The 18,304-nt window shown below is 38.0% G+C and overlaps 1 protein-coding gene across 1 annotated transcript; it reads left to right on the top strand.

Annotated features, from left to right (window-relative positions):
• Window positions 1–2,415: 2,415 nt before the first annotated feature.
• Window positions 2,416–9,577, top strand: LOC124289847. Its single transcript, XM_046726524.1, has 7 exons — window positions 2,416–2,720; window positions 3,636–3,797; window positions 4,619–4,701; window positions 4,898–5,025; window positions 7,936–8,020; window positions 8,451–8,480; window positions 9,515–9,577. The coding sequence occupies exons 1-5, from the start codon at window positions 2,537–2,539 to the stop codon at window positions 8,006–8,008; spliced, it is 630 nt and encodes a 209-aa protein (XP_046582480.1). The 5' UTR covers window positions 2,416–2,536; the 3' UTR covers window positions 8,009–8,020; window positions 8,451–8,480; window positions 9,515–9,577.
• Window positions 9,578–18,304: the final 8,727 nt, after the last annotated feature.

Here is an 18,304-nt window from a genome sequence, read left to right as displayed (position 1 = left end):
TCGAACTTGTTGCCATGGAAACCCAAAATATTTTATTCAAATTCCAAAACTACCAAAAGGCACAAAAGTACTATACCAGATCTATCTATGTGCCAAGTTTGTTGAAGAAATATTGAACGGTTTTAGCTCCGAAAAGAGCACCACCACAATTTCAGGCTAAGTCAAACTTGTTGCCATGGAAACGCCAAAATTATTTTATTCAGAATTCCCAAAACTACCAAAAGGCACCAGTACACCACCAGATCTATCTATGTGCCATGTTTGTTGAAGAAATATTGAACGGTTTTAGAGTTCTGCTCGAGAGAAAGAGCACTACCACCAATTTCAGTCTAAGTCGAACTTGTTGCCATGGAAACGCCAAAAAATATTTTATTCAGAATTCCAAAACTGCAAAAGGCACCAGTACACCACCAGATCTATCTATGTGCCAAGTTTGGTGAAGACATATTGAACGGTTTTAGAGTTCTGCTCGGAAAAGACAAATGTGCACGGACTTTACACGCGCGTGAGTCGGAGTCCATTTTAATACCCCATAAACGCATTGCGGGGATAATAAACTGTCCGTTCAGGCTCCAAAACTTTGTGATGATTTCCAGGTTGCAACTGCACTTATGTATGAAAAACAAGACAAAGAAGCTGGCGCCTTGATGAAATCTGTTCATTGGTTACCTTGTGAAAACATCCCACTGACAAAGTTTAAACGTTTTGTTGACTTTTTATATGAATTTGAAAATGAAGACATTGAAATTCTCAAGGAAGGTAAAATCAGCTATGATTCTCCAACCACTGCCAGTGATCTGTTAACATCTGTGTCTGATGTGATAGGGTATGAACTACAACTTAAAATGGAAGAGTCTCCATTTGTTGCGATTTAGGTACTACCAGCTCTGTTCTGTGAAATATCCCAGACCGGTCAGACTCAACTGTGCAACCTATAGTAACAACAAACGAGTTTGAATAATATTTGTGGCATTAATTTTTGTTAGGGTCTCATAGTTATTCAGCTCAGTGAGTCCCGGGACTCAGGCAGTTGAATTTGTAGATTTATCACTGAAACAGTTCTATGTGCCTAAGAATAGATGTTTTTTATCGAAAGCCTACCCAAACCCTAACACTAAATCTGACATAATGCTAAATCTAAACCCTAACCTAAATCCTAACCCCTAGAAATAATCATAATAAATAACATACATGTCAAGCGGGGGTTACGGGCGGAACTTTTACCATAATGTCAGCTGTAGTTTGCAACAGGTTCCATCAGATATAAACTGTTAGGAGTTGTCATTAAATACACAGTCTAAAATATACCTTTTTACATGAAAGTGTGTTTTGTGGTATTACGAAGAATTAAGCATTTTCTGAATTAAGTATTTACATATTTTACACTGAGCTTTTGAATAAGTAAGAGTTGTATAGTTCCTCAGAAAGTAGGGTCACAATTTCAGTTTATTGTTTCTTGTGTAATGCCACACTCCACAATATATGGCAGCAATCTGTAAATAATTGAATGCAGAAGCAGACAGTCCAGTCATAAACATCATGAGCATCTTTCTACACAAGTGGGATACTGTGACATGTGTCAACCAAGTCAGTGAGCCAGATGAATAAGTAAGAGTTGTATAGTTCCTCAAAAAGTATGTGATCACATGACGACACAATGTTATAAATTAATTTATACATACCTGGTATTCTTGTGATAAGATGCTTCCTATGGTCTTTTGGGAACACTAGAAGAAAATCAGAACATGATAAAATTCCAAAGTTTGGTCTATTTCCCTGTAACACAATGACTGTTATTATTACACAATGCCATTTAGAAAGTGGTCAAATATGTAACATGTTATTTTTGGGATTACACTTTCTTAGTAAAGTACAGATTCTCGTACTTGTTAGTTATTGGATCTGTTTAATGTATTAATGTTACTTCATGCATGTCATGACGTCTGAAGTATAAACAGAATACACTGGAGTGTGCAAATTGTAATGATAAACATCAAAATGTTAATGAAATAAGCCAACCCCGGGAACAGCCCTGCAACTTGCGAAAGATATCCTCGAGAAGTATTAGTGGGAATTGCTTTAACAATTTCATTGTACAATTCTAATTTCATTTTTGTGTGCTGTGTAGATTGTTTCGTTCAATATCGGCATTCTCCAACATCTTGTTTTCATTTTTCCCGGCTACGCCATTTTGACGTGATGTTCTCAGACATAAAACTATTAATTACATTGTAAATGGCTAATAGTCATTGAATATACAATTTATTTGATAAATAGGTTTTAATACATATTATTCATCATTTTACATGTGTATATCGCTAATTCAGCTTTATAAAAGATATAGATGACTGGACAATATTCTTGATGAACATCATGAAAACAGAGCCTCGTTTTCATATAGTGGGAAAAACAAAACATGGTGGAAGACATTCAACGCTGTTATCAGTCATATTTTCGAAATTTTTCCTATTAATTTGCGATAGACACTGTAAATATAATACATCCACGTATTTGTACATGATACAAAATGTAAATCATGCGAGGTAAGCGATTAACGAGATGTAATAAGGCGCCAAATGCCGTTGAAAGTGGAAACAAGTCATCAGATGGCTGGGCAGGGAAGCACCTGTCTAGACGAGCTGACGAGACGCTGAATTTTGTGACTACGTCTACTCCAGCAAAACAGTCAACGAGGACGTGTAATGATACGACATTAAGTGGTAAGTCCTTGAGATATTTTCAGTTAGTGTTTTGTTGCATAATTAACTATCCCCCCTCACATGACAGATACAGAGTAAGTTTTTGGAAATGTCCGGGATCATTTTGACAGTAGTTAGAAAACAACACTTCTAGAAGGAAGATCACCATGTTTGATGCATGGTACATGGTACCAACATACATACCTATATATGTGCATCAAACTTAATGTTCAAACGTAACATTATAATAAGAATTACAATTTTTGTACATTTTCTGTCATTGGATATCATTGCAGTCTGAAATATTAATTTCAACCTAACTATGAACTTTACCAGATCCAGGAGTTGCTTACTGTGGCTATTCTCCCAAAGTTCTAGAATGCACTTTGTGCCATTTTAGGGGTTAGGCACCCTTTACAATCCTTAGGGTTTAGGCACTTACTATCCTTGGGGTTAGGCACTTTACGATCAGATTAATTAAGCTGCTGGGGTTCCCCAAAAGTTAACCCTAAGGATCGTCAGAAAGGGTGGCATACCCTAAGGATCGTAAACCCTTACCCTAAACCCTAACCCTAAGGATCGTAGCGGGCGCATATAAAAAAAATGCCAGTGACATAGTGTTTTGTGAGAAATTGAAATATTTGAACAGGATAAACTAATATTACCTATTCAAGGATGTCTTGGTTGTACTTTCTTCAATATGATTGCTTTGATGTACATCTTAATAGTTAATCTAAACATTTTTGTTACATTTATCTGGTACAAACATTGCTATTTCAAGTTTCATACTTTGTGTTTGACGAGTGAAATAACTTTCTAGACACTAGGCTGTGGAAGGGAATTGTTGAACCTCAATTTTGTCTGCTCTGAAGGTTGAGGTTAAGACCTTTCTTTTTGTTTGTATCAATATTTTCTTCTATTCTACCCCAACATCAGATACCGACGATGAAATCTCCCTTGCTTTGCGTGATACACCAACTGGTCTTCGAATGAAAGGATATTTCCGAGATGAATTTCTATCATCACAAGCTGCAGACTCTCAACTGGATGTTCGATGGGATCATACATCACCAGATGCATATAAGCATCTGAAGAGAGGTATGTTTAGCAAATACATGATTCTTAAATGAAATAATGGTTTCAAGTTTGGCTTGATCATGTTGATCTGTGGTTGCTGTTCTATGGACAACGCAAGAGCTTTGTCTGCAGTCGATTATTTTCAAGATTGTTTTATGGATCAGGGTTTAACATGTACAGAAATACTCTAGTCCAAAACAGTAAAACTGACCAGTGACATTCATTGTAGACCTAATACTTTTGCCTCAAGGAAGATTGCAGATCTGTACCACATCATTTTTGCAGACCTGCAGAAGCTCACTTATATTTCTCTCAATGCCACCAGGGACATGATGGTTTGACACATCTTTAAAGTTGTTACTCTTCTAACTAAAATCGTTTCTTATCTGATTAACCATTTTCATGACTGTCCAAAGAGAACAATTTGCTCTTCAAATTCATTTATTATTTTATTTCCTGTTTCTCATGGACTTGGTTGATGAATGCTATCTTGCTTTCTTCTCTGATTTGATTGTTCGGCTGTTAAGAATTGTATTTAACATGCTGAAGTTATTAGAAATGTTGTCTGAGAGGTGGCCAAGTAAAATTAATCTTGCATGTTGATGTACAGACTGCATCTTCACAACTGCAAAAAGTGAGAGAATGTGAACATTCTTATGCCCAGAGGCCAACTGCATTTCCATAAAACCATAACTGCACACAAGAATCAATATGCTTTTGGCACAGGTTCCTTGTAATCTTGTCAAGAGACATATGATTCTTTCTTACTGGGTCATTCTATTGATCTTTACATGTTCAATTAGCTATTTAACTTTATTGCATTTTGTATACTTTTTTACCAGTTCAGAGAAAGACTGGATCTCGACAAGACAAGGATGACTTGTCAGATATTGTATGCAGGCTGGCCCCAGCTGTTGGTGCAAATGTAAGATTTCCTTCTTCCCCAGTCATATACAAGGTCTCCTTGTGTGTGTACATAAGAATATTGAAATTGTCTTTGTCTGATAAATGAAAAAGTCTACAGATTAATTGTAAAATCAGGTTGCTTTTGAATAATTCTGTGTATTTCTTCTTCTTGAACAAGACTAAAGTTTCATAGCCAGCATATTTTGTGTTTTCAGGGGGAAGAGTTTGAGACAATGTCCAGCACACCACCTCTGTTGTGCTCCTGGCTCCAAGCCAATAAAGCTACCAGCCATAACATGCCTTTTGAAGGACAAATCTTTAGGGGCAACCACAAATTCAAACGGTAGGAATTGTGTTTTGTTGTCAAGGAATGGATGAAGCATATCAAGCAGTGTTCATGAATGCTGTTTCAAAGTAACAAGGACATTGGGTCCTGTAAGTTTCAGATGTCTGTCTAACCCTTTCAAAATTCACAAAACCCATGGGAATAAAATTAAACACACATTTCATATATTTAACATTTCTTATAACTGGCATTGGAAATTTTTAACAAAAACATAAGAATTATAAAGGGCAAACAAGTGTCACATGTTACATATAAAAAAGTTCAGTCAAAGTCATTGTGGAGTATACAGTCTGACACTGGGGCGGTGGGTTTTTAAACTTCTGTCGGACCGTTGGCAAATCTGCCAGATTTGTCAGAGGGTCAGGCGCTATTAAAATGAACACTGATCAGAGTTTCATGTATGTGAAGTTTACCAGTGATATGCAATAATAATAATGCATGTGGTACAGTACAACCAGAAATTATTGAGAATTTAAGATTGTAATTTGTTTTTATTTTTTCCCTCATTACTCACGTATTAAATGTGAATAATAGCAGAACATAACTCTAGATTCAAAGACAGGTGAACAGTTAGTATTTTGTCAAGTCACCATGGGCAGCAATGCAGGCTACAATGCAGCAGGGCATACTACTGATCAAAGAAGTTAGAAAGTCGTCGGTCCATGCTGTCCCAATATCGGACCACCTCTTCTTTCATTTCAGCAATATTTATCAGATTTTTCTTATTGACACTTTTCCTTCATAAGTCCCCAAACATTTTCTATTTGATTTAGGTCAGGGGCTATAGTTTGGCCAATCTAATAATGTCATATTTTGGCTCCGAAAGCAGGCCTGTGAATGCTTTGAATGATGTTTTGAATTCGTTGTCCTGCTGGAAAATCAAAAATTTCCATAGAACATGTGAGCAGATGAAAATAAATGTCCCTCGAGAATATCTGTGTGCCACTCACTGTTCTATATTCCCTTCCAATACACAGAGGCGCGTTGCCCTAACACAGATATGCTAACCCACACGTTAAATTTCGGACTGTTTTTGGGCTTTGATACAAAGGTTTTCAGTTTGTTTGGTCCAGAATTTCAGTGTATTAGGGAAACAGCCACACAGAACTTTCTTCTGAGAAAATCACATTGTCCCAGTTAAAATTTCTATGCTGTAATCACCAGTTCAACCTTAAGCTCCTTTTGTTCAGGTTTCCATGATCGGTGATGGAATTCCTCGACTTTTCTGCCAACCCATTGCATGCAGCTCAGTTCTAATTGTCTCCTTACAGACAGCCACAGTTTCTCTATCAATCATATCCAGCCTTAAGTTTTCTAAACTCCTTCGCTTGTCTTTAGAAATAAAAATACCAAGCTGCCTCCTGTCACCGACAGTCAAGTTTCTGGGCCTACCTGGTGCTCAGTGCCATATCCATTTGCAATATTTTTCAAAACAAGATAAACAGTGGACAAAGGGATGCCTGTTCTGCTTGAAATCACTTTAGCTGATCTGATGTCCTTGTTATAATACTCTAAAATCAACTTCCTCTTCTCCAACTCAACCATACTGAGGGATCACTGAAAATGTCAGTCTGCTAGCAAAAGTAAACAAGGGGGTAACTCTTCACAAACTAATGAAAAGGATTGACAGAGTTGTCTCTCTTGAATGAACCCAAGCACTTGATAGCTGGTCAAGGTTGTTTATACTAGAAAACCAATTAAACATATTCCTAATATTCTCAATAATTTCTGGTCATACTATATACAATTCAAACTTTTGAAGCTAGTGGATGTCAAGACTCCCTTTTTCCAATGATCTTAATTAGAGGTATACTGATACAGTGAGTCAGTGATACGATCCATATCCAAATAATATGGCTTTGTTTGCCATTACAGTACGCTTGGTTCATAATTACGCATTCTCCCTTTTTGCAGGTGAATCACAACCTTGAATCATTTGTTTTCAAATTACAGACAGTAAAGATGGGATATTGTAGGGGAGAAACCTATAAGCTTAGGCAGGCTAATCTAGAAATACTACTACGGAATCTGCATAAACTGGTTCTGTTATTATTGATCTGTTTTTACATCAATATAATTTGTAATGTAATGTAATGAATCATATGTATTGCAACACAGGAAGTGTAAATCGATTCATTGTATGCATGATCCTCATGTCACAAAAAAACAGTATTGTATTGCCGTGTCATTGCACCAGAAATTATATAATGATATGGACTCAGATCAGTAATTGATTCCGTTCATTGCATCCCCATGTGATAGAATTAGTCTTCAGCAGCCCATGTTTTTAATACAGACAACCAACTGGATTAAGTAGTCAGGCTAGTTCATGCATGTCATCATATCGCATATGGGTAGATCTATAAATGTGATTTCAATGACTGTATCTGGTTCAAACTCAGTAGAGACTACTGTTGTATAGGTGGAATATTGCTTAATGTGGCATTAAAAATTCATCAGTATCCTTTTGTTAGATTAGTTAGCTGCAGTAGTTTGTCTGTTTACCATTGTGAAAATGAGGGTTATTTGAAAAGCCATTTCCTTATTGGTTTATTGTCTGTTAGTACATGCAGTTTCATAGGTAAATAATTCTTTGATTATTACATTAAAAGGGTGCACAGGATTGTCATCTGTGGATTTTGTATGTGTTTTACTAAAACCGCATGCCCTTATATGTTTCTGATTATTACACTTTTAGGTTATGATTTATTCTGATATATTCTTATGCTTTCTATGGCTTATTGCATTTGACTGTCTATTGTGTGATGAACCAGTGTAATATTTTGTTCACCCATTATCATTGTTATTTGCCTGCAAAGGAGTTTGTTATGATATGAAACCTGTATGCCTATCACATAGCACTTTTGTGTATTCTGATATTCCACCATGTTGTTCTAATTGTTTCAGTGGTGTGAAGAAAAGAAAAGATCAAATGTGCAGAAATTTGATGATGTTCTCAGCAATCTCCATCAGTGTTTAAACAGACTTGATGGTATGTGTCAGCTTTATACCATTACTGTCCACACTTCATTAGCATACTTTTACAACAAGTATCAACAGGTTGAACCATGTTATGGTTGATCAAACTCTTGTATTAATGTATTGCAATGTCCATTACCTGGTTGTGGTAAATTAATTACAAACTGTGATAATCATAACTTTTATGGACATGAAATTGATAGAAATATGATTATCAATACATCAATGTTAGCATGGTAAGTACCTCACAATCATAAATGGTATCTCAAAATACACATCTTATTTGTGGAGACATGTAATAATCTTTGAAACTTTATATCACGCAATGATATGACTTGTCTCCCTTACAACATTGAGTTTGTTACGTTTGGTGATGGTGTTGATGATATTCCAAAAGCCATGATGTTGATGATATTCCAGAATATGTTTCATTATATTTTCAGATGAAGAGAAAATGAGAGAGAAAATCAAAGGTTTTGTGTCTACTTTTATATTAATGTTTTGTGGATTTGTCAAGAGATTTGTTAAAGAAAAAAGATGAAGATAAAGGAGAGCACAGGTGGCTCAGTTGTCCAAGGGGCTGTGGATGCATTATGCAGAGTTGCGTCCCTTGGCCATGGCAATCTGTGATTGTGGTTCAAATACCTGTTCACCAAATTATGTGTCAAAGTTTATTAGAACTATGCCCCTTCCCCTTTGGTTTTCACAAAAGTAGTAAAACTCCTAAGACCTGCATCACTTCATGCTTTCTTCCCCCGTGAACATGATCCACATCAACACAAACTGACACACCCTAACATAACTGGAATACTGTCCAAAGCTGGGTAACAGTCAACACTCTCATTCAATCACTCAAATGTAAAAGAAAATGTCAAGTAAATATTAAGTGTTCAAACTGTGTATGAACTGGGGAAAATGATAACTATGTCTTTGTATTGTCCTTTATATAATATCTATTAATTCCTGATAGTGAGCATTCTCTTCATTTAGGAGTTACTCCTGTCATATCTTCCCTCACCGCAACCTCTGTTCTAATCATGGCCATATTTCCGGTTCTCTGAAAATCCCTAGCTGACAAAAGATCGCGAAACGAATTATCTCCCTTCTTTCTATCCAATCAGAACACATTTAGATTTAGAGCATAATGGAAATTATGCTGCTTTTAGCAACATTCCAGCAATATCTTGAACGCTGTGAGGAGGGACATAAATGGGCTTCCCACACTGTACACACGTGAGGAATCGAACCCAGGTTGTCGGTGTGACGAGTGAACGCTTTAACCACTAGGCTATCCCACCGCCCCCTAATTCCTGATAAGTAGAATAATTGCCAGTTAGAATAAACTGTAATCTATCTACATTAACTCAGTTGAATCAGAGATAATTTTACATGAGGTCAAATTCTTGACTGACTGCTTCTCTGACTTCTACTCAAAGCACACACATTGAAATCTTGAGGCAATATAAACAGAGCCAATGTATTAATAAAAAAATTTTTTCTGTTGTAGATCCAGCAAGTCTTCTACTGACAGTGAGCCCTTTATTCCCACCATTGAGGATCAAAACAAAAATGTACTTAAATCCGAAAGGAGATTAAGTAATCTAAATCCTGCCCACATGATTGGGGAGTCCAGTCTTCTGCCAAAAGATGCAGCCCAGGCTTTGTTGGATGAGGAGGAAGATCTGTGGAGTGATGATGAACTCTTCGAGGACAATTCCTTCATCCTTCAAGCAACTCAACTCCCAGTGGAGAAGATTGCTCGCTTCACACCATCACTCTTTGCAGGGAAACGCAAACAGATCTCACCAGTGCTAGACCAGCCCAAGAATAAGACCAAAAGATGTGCTGCGTCACCAGAATGGGAGAAGGAATCGTGTTCCAGTGATGTTATTCCCCCAACATGTGCAACAAGGTCAAGTAATCATGGTTATAAGAGCACTTCTGGATCGTCCAGACTGAATCAAAATGACTTGTCTAATAATAAACATGATCCTAGTGGCAAGACAAATGTAAATGAAAACAATAATGTGGTTTATAGCAGACAAGCTTCATGTGGCTTTTCCACAACGGGTGATAAGAACAATCAGAGAGAGTCAGCTGCCAGAAAATCTACAAGTCCTTTCAGAAAGCACAGTAGTTTCTCTGGGTATGAATCAAAGAATTCGGCAGTTGAATCTGGCAAATCAAGTTATGGCTCCACCAGGAGCAAATCTCCCTGGAGGAAGACAAGCAGCTTTTCAGGAAGAGATGCTTCAGTCTCCAAACCTGCCACTTGTGTGAGTGGAGCTCAGACTACATCGTTTCGGGGACAGACATTGGCCTCGAAGAGTATTCCTAGTGCATCTAATGCTATAAACAGCTGTAACAGACAGTCAACATTGAAACCAGCTGGGAAAATTCCAAAGGGAGTAGTTCCTCCACAAAATCATTTACCTGAAAAGGTAAGGTTTCTCCTAAAACCAGCTATAAGAGGGATAATCTTGACACCAGTTGGTCAGATGAAATTCTCAGACAATTAGCTGAGCCAGATGAAATTTTGGAAAGTCAAGTAAGCACAGTCCCTGTACCCAAGGTTGTGTCGGATAAGTCCTTAGGAGAATATGATGACTTCTTTGATTCTGACTGTGATTTCAGCATCAATGAGACAATCGTAACTGAGAAGACTACAACACATTCCACTGATGCAAAGACATTGGACAATAAAAGTGCACAGACATTAAAAGCAAGTACATTAGCAAATGGAAAAGTGATTCATTTCCACAACAAAAGTTGATAAATACTGTTTCAACTAAACAAGGAGCTTCAAGACATTCTCCAAGAAATTCAAGCAATCTTGTTTCAGTAACAAATGGACTTCTCAAAAATGCTCCTTCCAGCTCAACTAAAACAAACTTGTCTCCTGGGAAGACATTCATAGCTTCTAGCCAGACTAGTACACAGGGAAGGTACAGTTTTCGGTCTACAGCTTCAAAGAAACCCACAAGTGCTTGTGTTCAAAACAGTACCAGTTCTTCTAATTCTCTGTCAAATACAACTGTGTTAAAGACAAAACATCCAGTGGTTATTCCTGTGTCTGCAAATGCATCATCGTCAAAACCAGGGAAGAATGGGTCTGTTAACAGTTCAGTATCGAGACCTCAGACATCACAGAGATCTAATGCCATGGCTGACAACAAAACAAGCCCCACAGAAGGTGAGTAATATCCATGCATTTTTTGCCATGGATTAGATTGAAGGCAATAGTTTGCGCACAGTTGCCATTGGCTGACCACAACATTGAACACTTAAACACCTGGGGCTCCTTTCACTAGGCCACCTTTACTAAGGTTACCTGAGTGCATTACACTGTGACTTACGATCACCTAAGTGTTTGTGAAAGGAGGCCCTGGTCTGCTATAACATCAGTGTTGAAAGTAAGCCTGGAAATGAATGGTTCCATCTCATTACCCCAATGTCTTATACTTAAAGGGTCCTTGCTAAACCCTACATTCAAACAGTGTAGTAGAAAACCCTACAACATTCCTTACTGTAGATAATTGCCATGCTTTGTTCTCCATGTTATTCTGGAAATACATTTCACAGAATGTAACGATTTCAAATAAGCTCTAGATTTTAGGGCTAGTCCCTTGTGGGGCCTTCGGGGAAGAACAGGTTCCATGTCTTAGAAGTTAGATGACTCAAGTACATAAGATAGCCCAGCTTAGTGTCATGGCTGATTGTGTGGCATCATGTTTTGATATTTGGTCGTGCTTTAAGTGATTTGTTTGCCTGCTACAGATGCTATTTCCAGCCTGCCATGATGAAGCAGATATGCTACCAATTACCACTCGCCCAGTCTGGCAGTAACTATGATAGTGTGGCTTTATTGTCACTGGACTTTTCACGAACTTTTAAAATGATTATTTTAGATCTGCTGAGCACTCAGACAATACTGGAGGATGACTCATTCCTGAAGGATGATGCTCTGTTTGAGTCCCAGATAATTGCCATGTTGGAAGAGGTGGAATGTAAGTAAAGTATATCTCTAACTACACACGCACTGGACAGTGGACACCCAGATTAGTATCCTTTCAAATATCTTAAAGGTCACTCTGCAGGCTCATATCGGCAATTTCATGAGGTGAAAACACAATAACATGGTTTCACTGTATTCTGTCTAACCCTGGATATCAGTATTTATTTAAATGTTTATTGGCTTAACTTCAAAATATATCTGAGAAAATGTATTGGCTTTTTTATAACACTTCTGTAATAGGTAATACTGCCTTACAGTATGTAGATTCTGATATTTGTTTGAAAACCATGTGTACTATTTCAGATGGGGCTTCTCAGCAGCCAAAATCAGAAACAAATGATGATAAAATCAGCTGTTCCCCTGATGAGATTGAACAGAAGAGGTTGGCAGCAGTTGCTAAAAGAAAACAGAAGCTGAAAACCTGAAGGAAGGATGAAACTGAGACCAGAATGGTTTCCATGTGAACTATCAGTAATGAGACGCCAAAGCAACAGGACTGTCACCGGAGGAGCTGTAGTCCTGAATGCCGTGGTGAAAATCAAGACTGGACTGGTTCCGATGTGTTGTGATGTTTGGACAGCCAAATGGAGCCACCAGCAGCCTTACCCTAGCTATTCCAAGAATCTTTGCAGTGTAAACCATCTTTGTATGACTTGTTCTTCAGAATTATGTGACGGACTGTTATATCCTGATGTTTGAGGCCTAAATTGTGAGGCCTCAAAGGTTTGTCTGTGCTAGATTTCATCTTGCCTAGTGTGTTCCAAATGAGACCACAAGGGTTGTCTGTTCCAGATCTGATTACATGGCTTGTGTGTTCCAAATGAGACCACCAGAGTTATCTGTACCAGGTCTGGTCACTTGGCTTGTGTGTTCCAACTGAGACCACATGGGTTATCTGTATCAGGTCTTCTCTCTTGGCTTGTGTTTTCCAACTGAGACCACAAGGGTTGTCTGTTCCAGATCTGATTACATGGCCCATGTGTTCCAAATGAGACCACAAGGATGGTTTGTACCAGGTCTGGTCACTTGGCTTATGTGTTCCAAATGACACCACATGGGTTATCTATACCAGGTCTGGTCACATGGCTTGTGTGTTCCAAATGAGACCACAAGGGTTATCTGTACCAAGTCTGGTCACTTGGCTTATGTGTTCCAAATGAGACCACATGGGTTATCTGTACCAGGTCTGGTCACTCAGGTTGTCTGTTCCAAATGAGACCTCATGGGTTATCTGTACCAGGTCTGGTCACTTGGCTTGTGTGTTCCAAATGAGACCACAAGGGTTATCTGTACCAGGTCTGGTCACTTGGCTTATGTGTTCCAAATGAGACCACATGGGTTATCTGTACCAGGTCTGGTCACTTGAGACCACATTGGTGTACCAGGTCTGGTCACTTGGCTTGTGTGTTCCAAATGAGACCACATGGGTTATCTGTACCAGGTCTGGTCACTTGGCTTATGTGTCCAAATGAGACCACATGGGTTATCTATACCACAGGTCTGGTCACTTGGCTGGTTCCAAATGAGACCACATGGGTTATCTGTACCAGGTCTGGTCACTTGGCTTGTGTGTTCCAAATGAGACCACATGGGTTATCTGTACCAGGTCTGGTCACTTGGCTTGTGTGTTCCAAATGAGACCACATGGGTTATCTGTACCAGGTCTGGTCACTTGGCTTGTGTGTTCCAAATGAGACCACATAGGTTATCTGTACCAGGTCTGGTCACATAGCTTGTGTGTTCCAAATGAGACCGACCCATGAAGATCCGGGGTAGAATAGGTCTTCTGCAACCCATGCTTGCCACAAAAGGCCACTATGCTTGTCGTCAGAGGCGACTAACGGGATCGGGTGGTCAGACTTGCTGACTTGGTTGACACATGTCATCGGTTCCCAATTGCTCAAAATCGATGCTCATGCTGTTGATCGCTGGATTGTCTGGCCCAGACTCGATTATTTACAGACCGCCGCCATATAGCTGGAATATTGCTGAGTGCAGCGTAAAACTAAAACTCACTCACACTCCAAATGAGACCACATGGGTTATCTGTACCAGGTCTGGTCACAAGGCTTGTGTGTTCCAAATGAGATAGAAAGATGTTTGAAAAAAGCAAATTGAGTTTTTGATGATGATCTTTATATTTATTGAGGCCTATTTCATGTCTGTTTAGGTGGGACCAATGTTATTTCTTGTTTTCATGATAAAGTGGAGAATCAACAAGAAGGTTATCTGTATCAGGTCTGATCACATGGCTTGTGTGTTCCAAATGAGACCACATGGGTTATCTGTACCAGGTCTGGTCACATGGCTTATGTGTTCTAAATGAGATCACATTGGTTATCTGTATCAGGTCTGGGCACATGGCTTGTGTGTTCTAAATGAGACCACATGGGTTATCTGTTCAAGGTCTGGTCACATGGCTTGTGTGTTCCAAATGAGACCACATGGGTTATCTGTTCAAGGTCTGGTCACATGGCTTGTGTGTTCCAAATGAGACCACATGGGTTATCTGTTCCAGGTCTGGTCACATGGCTTATGTTCCAAATGAGACCACAAGGGTTATCTGTTCCAGGCCTGGTCTACAGGTATACCAATTCTTTCATAACTTAACCCATTACAACTCTGGATATAGAAGGTTGTGAGTTTGTGCTATGTTGTACAACATATTGATTATGGTGCTTGACATACAGTGCTTAAATCTTTATATAGTAAACACAACAGGAGTCTCATATGTGAACACACAGAATGATAAATTTGATAGAAAGATGTTTGAAAAAAGCAAATTGAGTTTTTGATGATCTTTATATTTATTGAGGCCTATTTCATGTCTATTTAGGTGGGACCAATGTTATTTTTAGTTTTCATGATAAAGTGGAGAATCAACAAGAAGGAATAATAGACCAGATTTACTAGTGCTTGCTTTGAAATGAAAAATAATTAAAACTTATGCATAGTTTTGTCTTATACTGGGTAATGGATAGTGTTATCATTGAGTAAATCAGTCCAATAAACTTGGTAGAGATTTCAAATATGCATATTACTTGAGCAAGCAGAATTCACTTCTTACCTCCATACAAATCTAATCTTAACATACCCAGGGCGGTAGGGTATCCTACTTATTAAAGCATTTGCTCATCATGCTTATCTGGGTACAGTGTGTGGTACCCATTTCTGGCGTCCTCCACCGTAACTTTGCTGGAATATTGCTGAGAGCAGCGTTAAACGCACGCATGCACCCACCCACTCTCACTCACTCAATCACATTCCCAATGAGTTCAGATAATTGCTTCCAGTGGTATGGGTGTTGCAAATCATGACTACCAATCATTTAACACTACATGGTACATGGGGTGAATCTCTCAAAGATTGTATTCATATGTAGTTTCAGAAGTAACTTTTGTAATAGTTTCTCCAGATATTTTGAAAATTACATGATAAAGGAATGCTTAACTGCATGTTTTTTCCCTGTCATAAAGCAGTATGGATGTACATTAGCTCAAATGATGTTGATTTGACAGGGCTTCTGCTGAGTACTAAAAGTTGAAAAAATTACAGGATTCTGATTCAAACTTTAAAGTTAAATATTTACAAAGTTTGACTGTACTGTTTTGATAGTGCTAAAGGACGTTTCAACATCATTTCACTGACTTGATTTGTGTGCCAAGAAGTAATTATACAATTCTGCAATTTGAACAGGAACTAGTTTATTGGGGAACAATGCCACAGAGACTGGTACCGGTATGTTCAATCTTTTGGGGGGAAGGCATGTATTTGTACCAATTGCTTTCTCAAATGTTGAACACCAACAAGGATGAAACAAGCACATGTTACTGAGGTACATAAAGTGTCTGGATCTCTCTGTGAATATAAATCTTCTCATAAAGCTTGTCTTGTACTCCACACACCATTATACTAATAGTCTGTACAATCAGACAGAAATAAGCATGCCACTGACCAGTACTTCATCTTCAAATACAGGGGCGGTGGGGTAGCCTAATGGTTAAAGCGTTGGCTCATCACGGCGAAGACCCGGGTTCAAATCCCCACATGGGTACAATGTGTGAAGCCCATTTCTGGTGTCCCCTGTTGTGATGTTGCTGTAATATTGCTAAAAGCGGCGTAAAACCAAACTCAGTCAGTCAGTCAGTCTTCAAATACATTGTATCACATTTGAGCTGAGCATCTTAGCTAATAAGTTGATTAAGCTGATATTATTCATGAGCATTCCTGGGGCATGTTGAACCACATTGTCCAACAGTCTGCCTTGCTGTCATTTACTTTATGCTTTTATGAGATAAACCACAGAATATCATGTAATGTTATTATTCTCACTTTGAAAAGAAAGGATTTGAAGCTGGTGTTCATATGCATCTTGAAAGTAACTGATTAGGGATAAAAAGACTATTTTAGGGTCCAAAGAGAACTTTGTCCTTGTGTGTGGGCCACAGAAAAGGAAACACAAACACATGCAACAATGACGTCTGCTCGAGGTTCCTGACAAATTTATTCCTCCAAGTCTGAATCTTCTCTATAGTTGTAGTCTTGGTTGTTTGTGTAGGAACAGTTCAAGCTGTAGAAGTGAAAATACAAATGGATTTTCATGCACATCCTGAATCAGTAAAACATGCTGGCATGTTATTATTGTAGTTATTGTCATTAGACAATGACAATTCACCCAGGAAAAGATGTCTGTCATGCTAAAATCAAACTGACAGTCAATCTGTGCCTACTTTCAAAAGTCAGCACATGAGAACCAATAGTTTTTAATTATGACTGCTTGTTTACAAGTGAGGTGTGTCTAGATTTGTCCAAGACGAACACACTGTGCTGACTGTATATACTTCATACATCAAATATTATCATAATTAATAAATGTTTTGTATTATAAGGAATGTCCTGTGTACATACTTTTTTATTAATCCATGTTTATGTTCTTTTTGTATATATACTTGTCAATATGCTATTTTAGATGCCATGATTCAGCTATACAGTTCTTGCTACTGATTGAAGAGTTTTAGAATCATATGAATGCTCAATTATGACTATGACTTGGTTGATTTGAGAATTTGTAATCATTACATGTTTGATAGTCATTGTGGATGGCCATCTTGGTCTGCAAAACCTTCACACCTTTGAAGTGTATTTTTGCAATGTATAGTTGAGTGGGCCTTTTTGTCACATCAGCTTTTTCCCCGCATGTACTGATGAGTGGACAATATTTCTTTACTGACATGATAGTATAGAAGATGTCATTGTATCGCATTCAGTCGATTTGGATGCCAGACAGCAATATCTCAAAATCAGGCAGTGACTTTGGAACAGGTCTTAGAGTATTTTCATAAGGGACCTGTCTTGACACTCTTAATCTAATTGTAACCTTTGGGAAATGATTTTAATGTGCCCATGTCAAATGTCAAGTTTTGGTGCAATAAATCATGTGATATACTGTAAGGGTGTCAAGTAGCTGTAATTTTTTATTCAGTTGTGCTCTGGATGTAGACAAACAGAATGTCAAGCAAAGCGTGTTCATTTGTTTTGATTACTTTGATTTGTCCAATAAGTATGATTATCGATATAATCCACAGTGACAAGCCTACATGAGACACCATTTGTTGGTTATAGTATTTCAGTGTTAAACACTGAAGGCTGTTTAGTTCTTAGATTGAAGTTGTATACCAGATATCGGTGAAGAGTTTTCGGACAGCAGAAATAGACATTTTTGATTAATCAGTTAATCTTTTATGTTAGTATGTTTTCATGTAACCTTTAGTCATAGGTATAGGTGTTTTTAGGTGTGCTGTTTTTGGAGATTATATACCTTTATTGATAGAATACTACAGTACTTGTGGATTTTAAATGAGAAAACAATCATAAAAAGATAACGGCTCCGTTTTTCCTGGATTATGTTTATGTATTTTGATCAGTATATTACATATACGATGGAACTGGTAACCTATGAGCCATGGGTATTCTGAATTTCAGTGCTGCTGCAAGTCATTTATTTCGTTTTTATGGCAGTTTCCAGTTTTTCATTCAGTCTAGTCACCATAGTTACATAAAACTTTACAAAAGTTTGCTAATTATGCTCTTGTTATGCTCTTGTTCTTGTATTTGGTCAATTCTGTGCAAATGCAGCTTTTATCCTGAATTGCGGTTTCTTGTAAACTGCACCATGAGTGGATTGTTTTAATATGTTTGTGTATATTATGTGTATATTAACTTGTATATGTGAATCCCTCAATCACATGGGTCATTAAAGCTTATGTCCAATGATCACTCTGT

Source organism: Haliotis rubra, unplaced genomic scaffold (assembly GCF_003918875.1).
Source record: "Haliotis rubra isolate DU_JTF1 unplaced genomic scaffold, ASM391887v1 Scf45, whole genome shotgun sequence".
Taxonomy (NCBI): Eukaryota; Metazoa; Mollusca; class Gastropoda; order Lepetellida; family Haliotidae; genus Haliotis; species Haliotis rubra.
The sequence above is the reverse complement of the archived record's forward strand: the minus strand, read 5'-3'. Positions and strand labels throughout refer to the sequence as shown.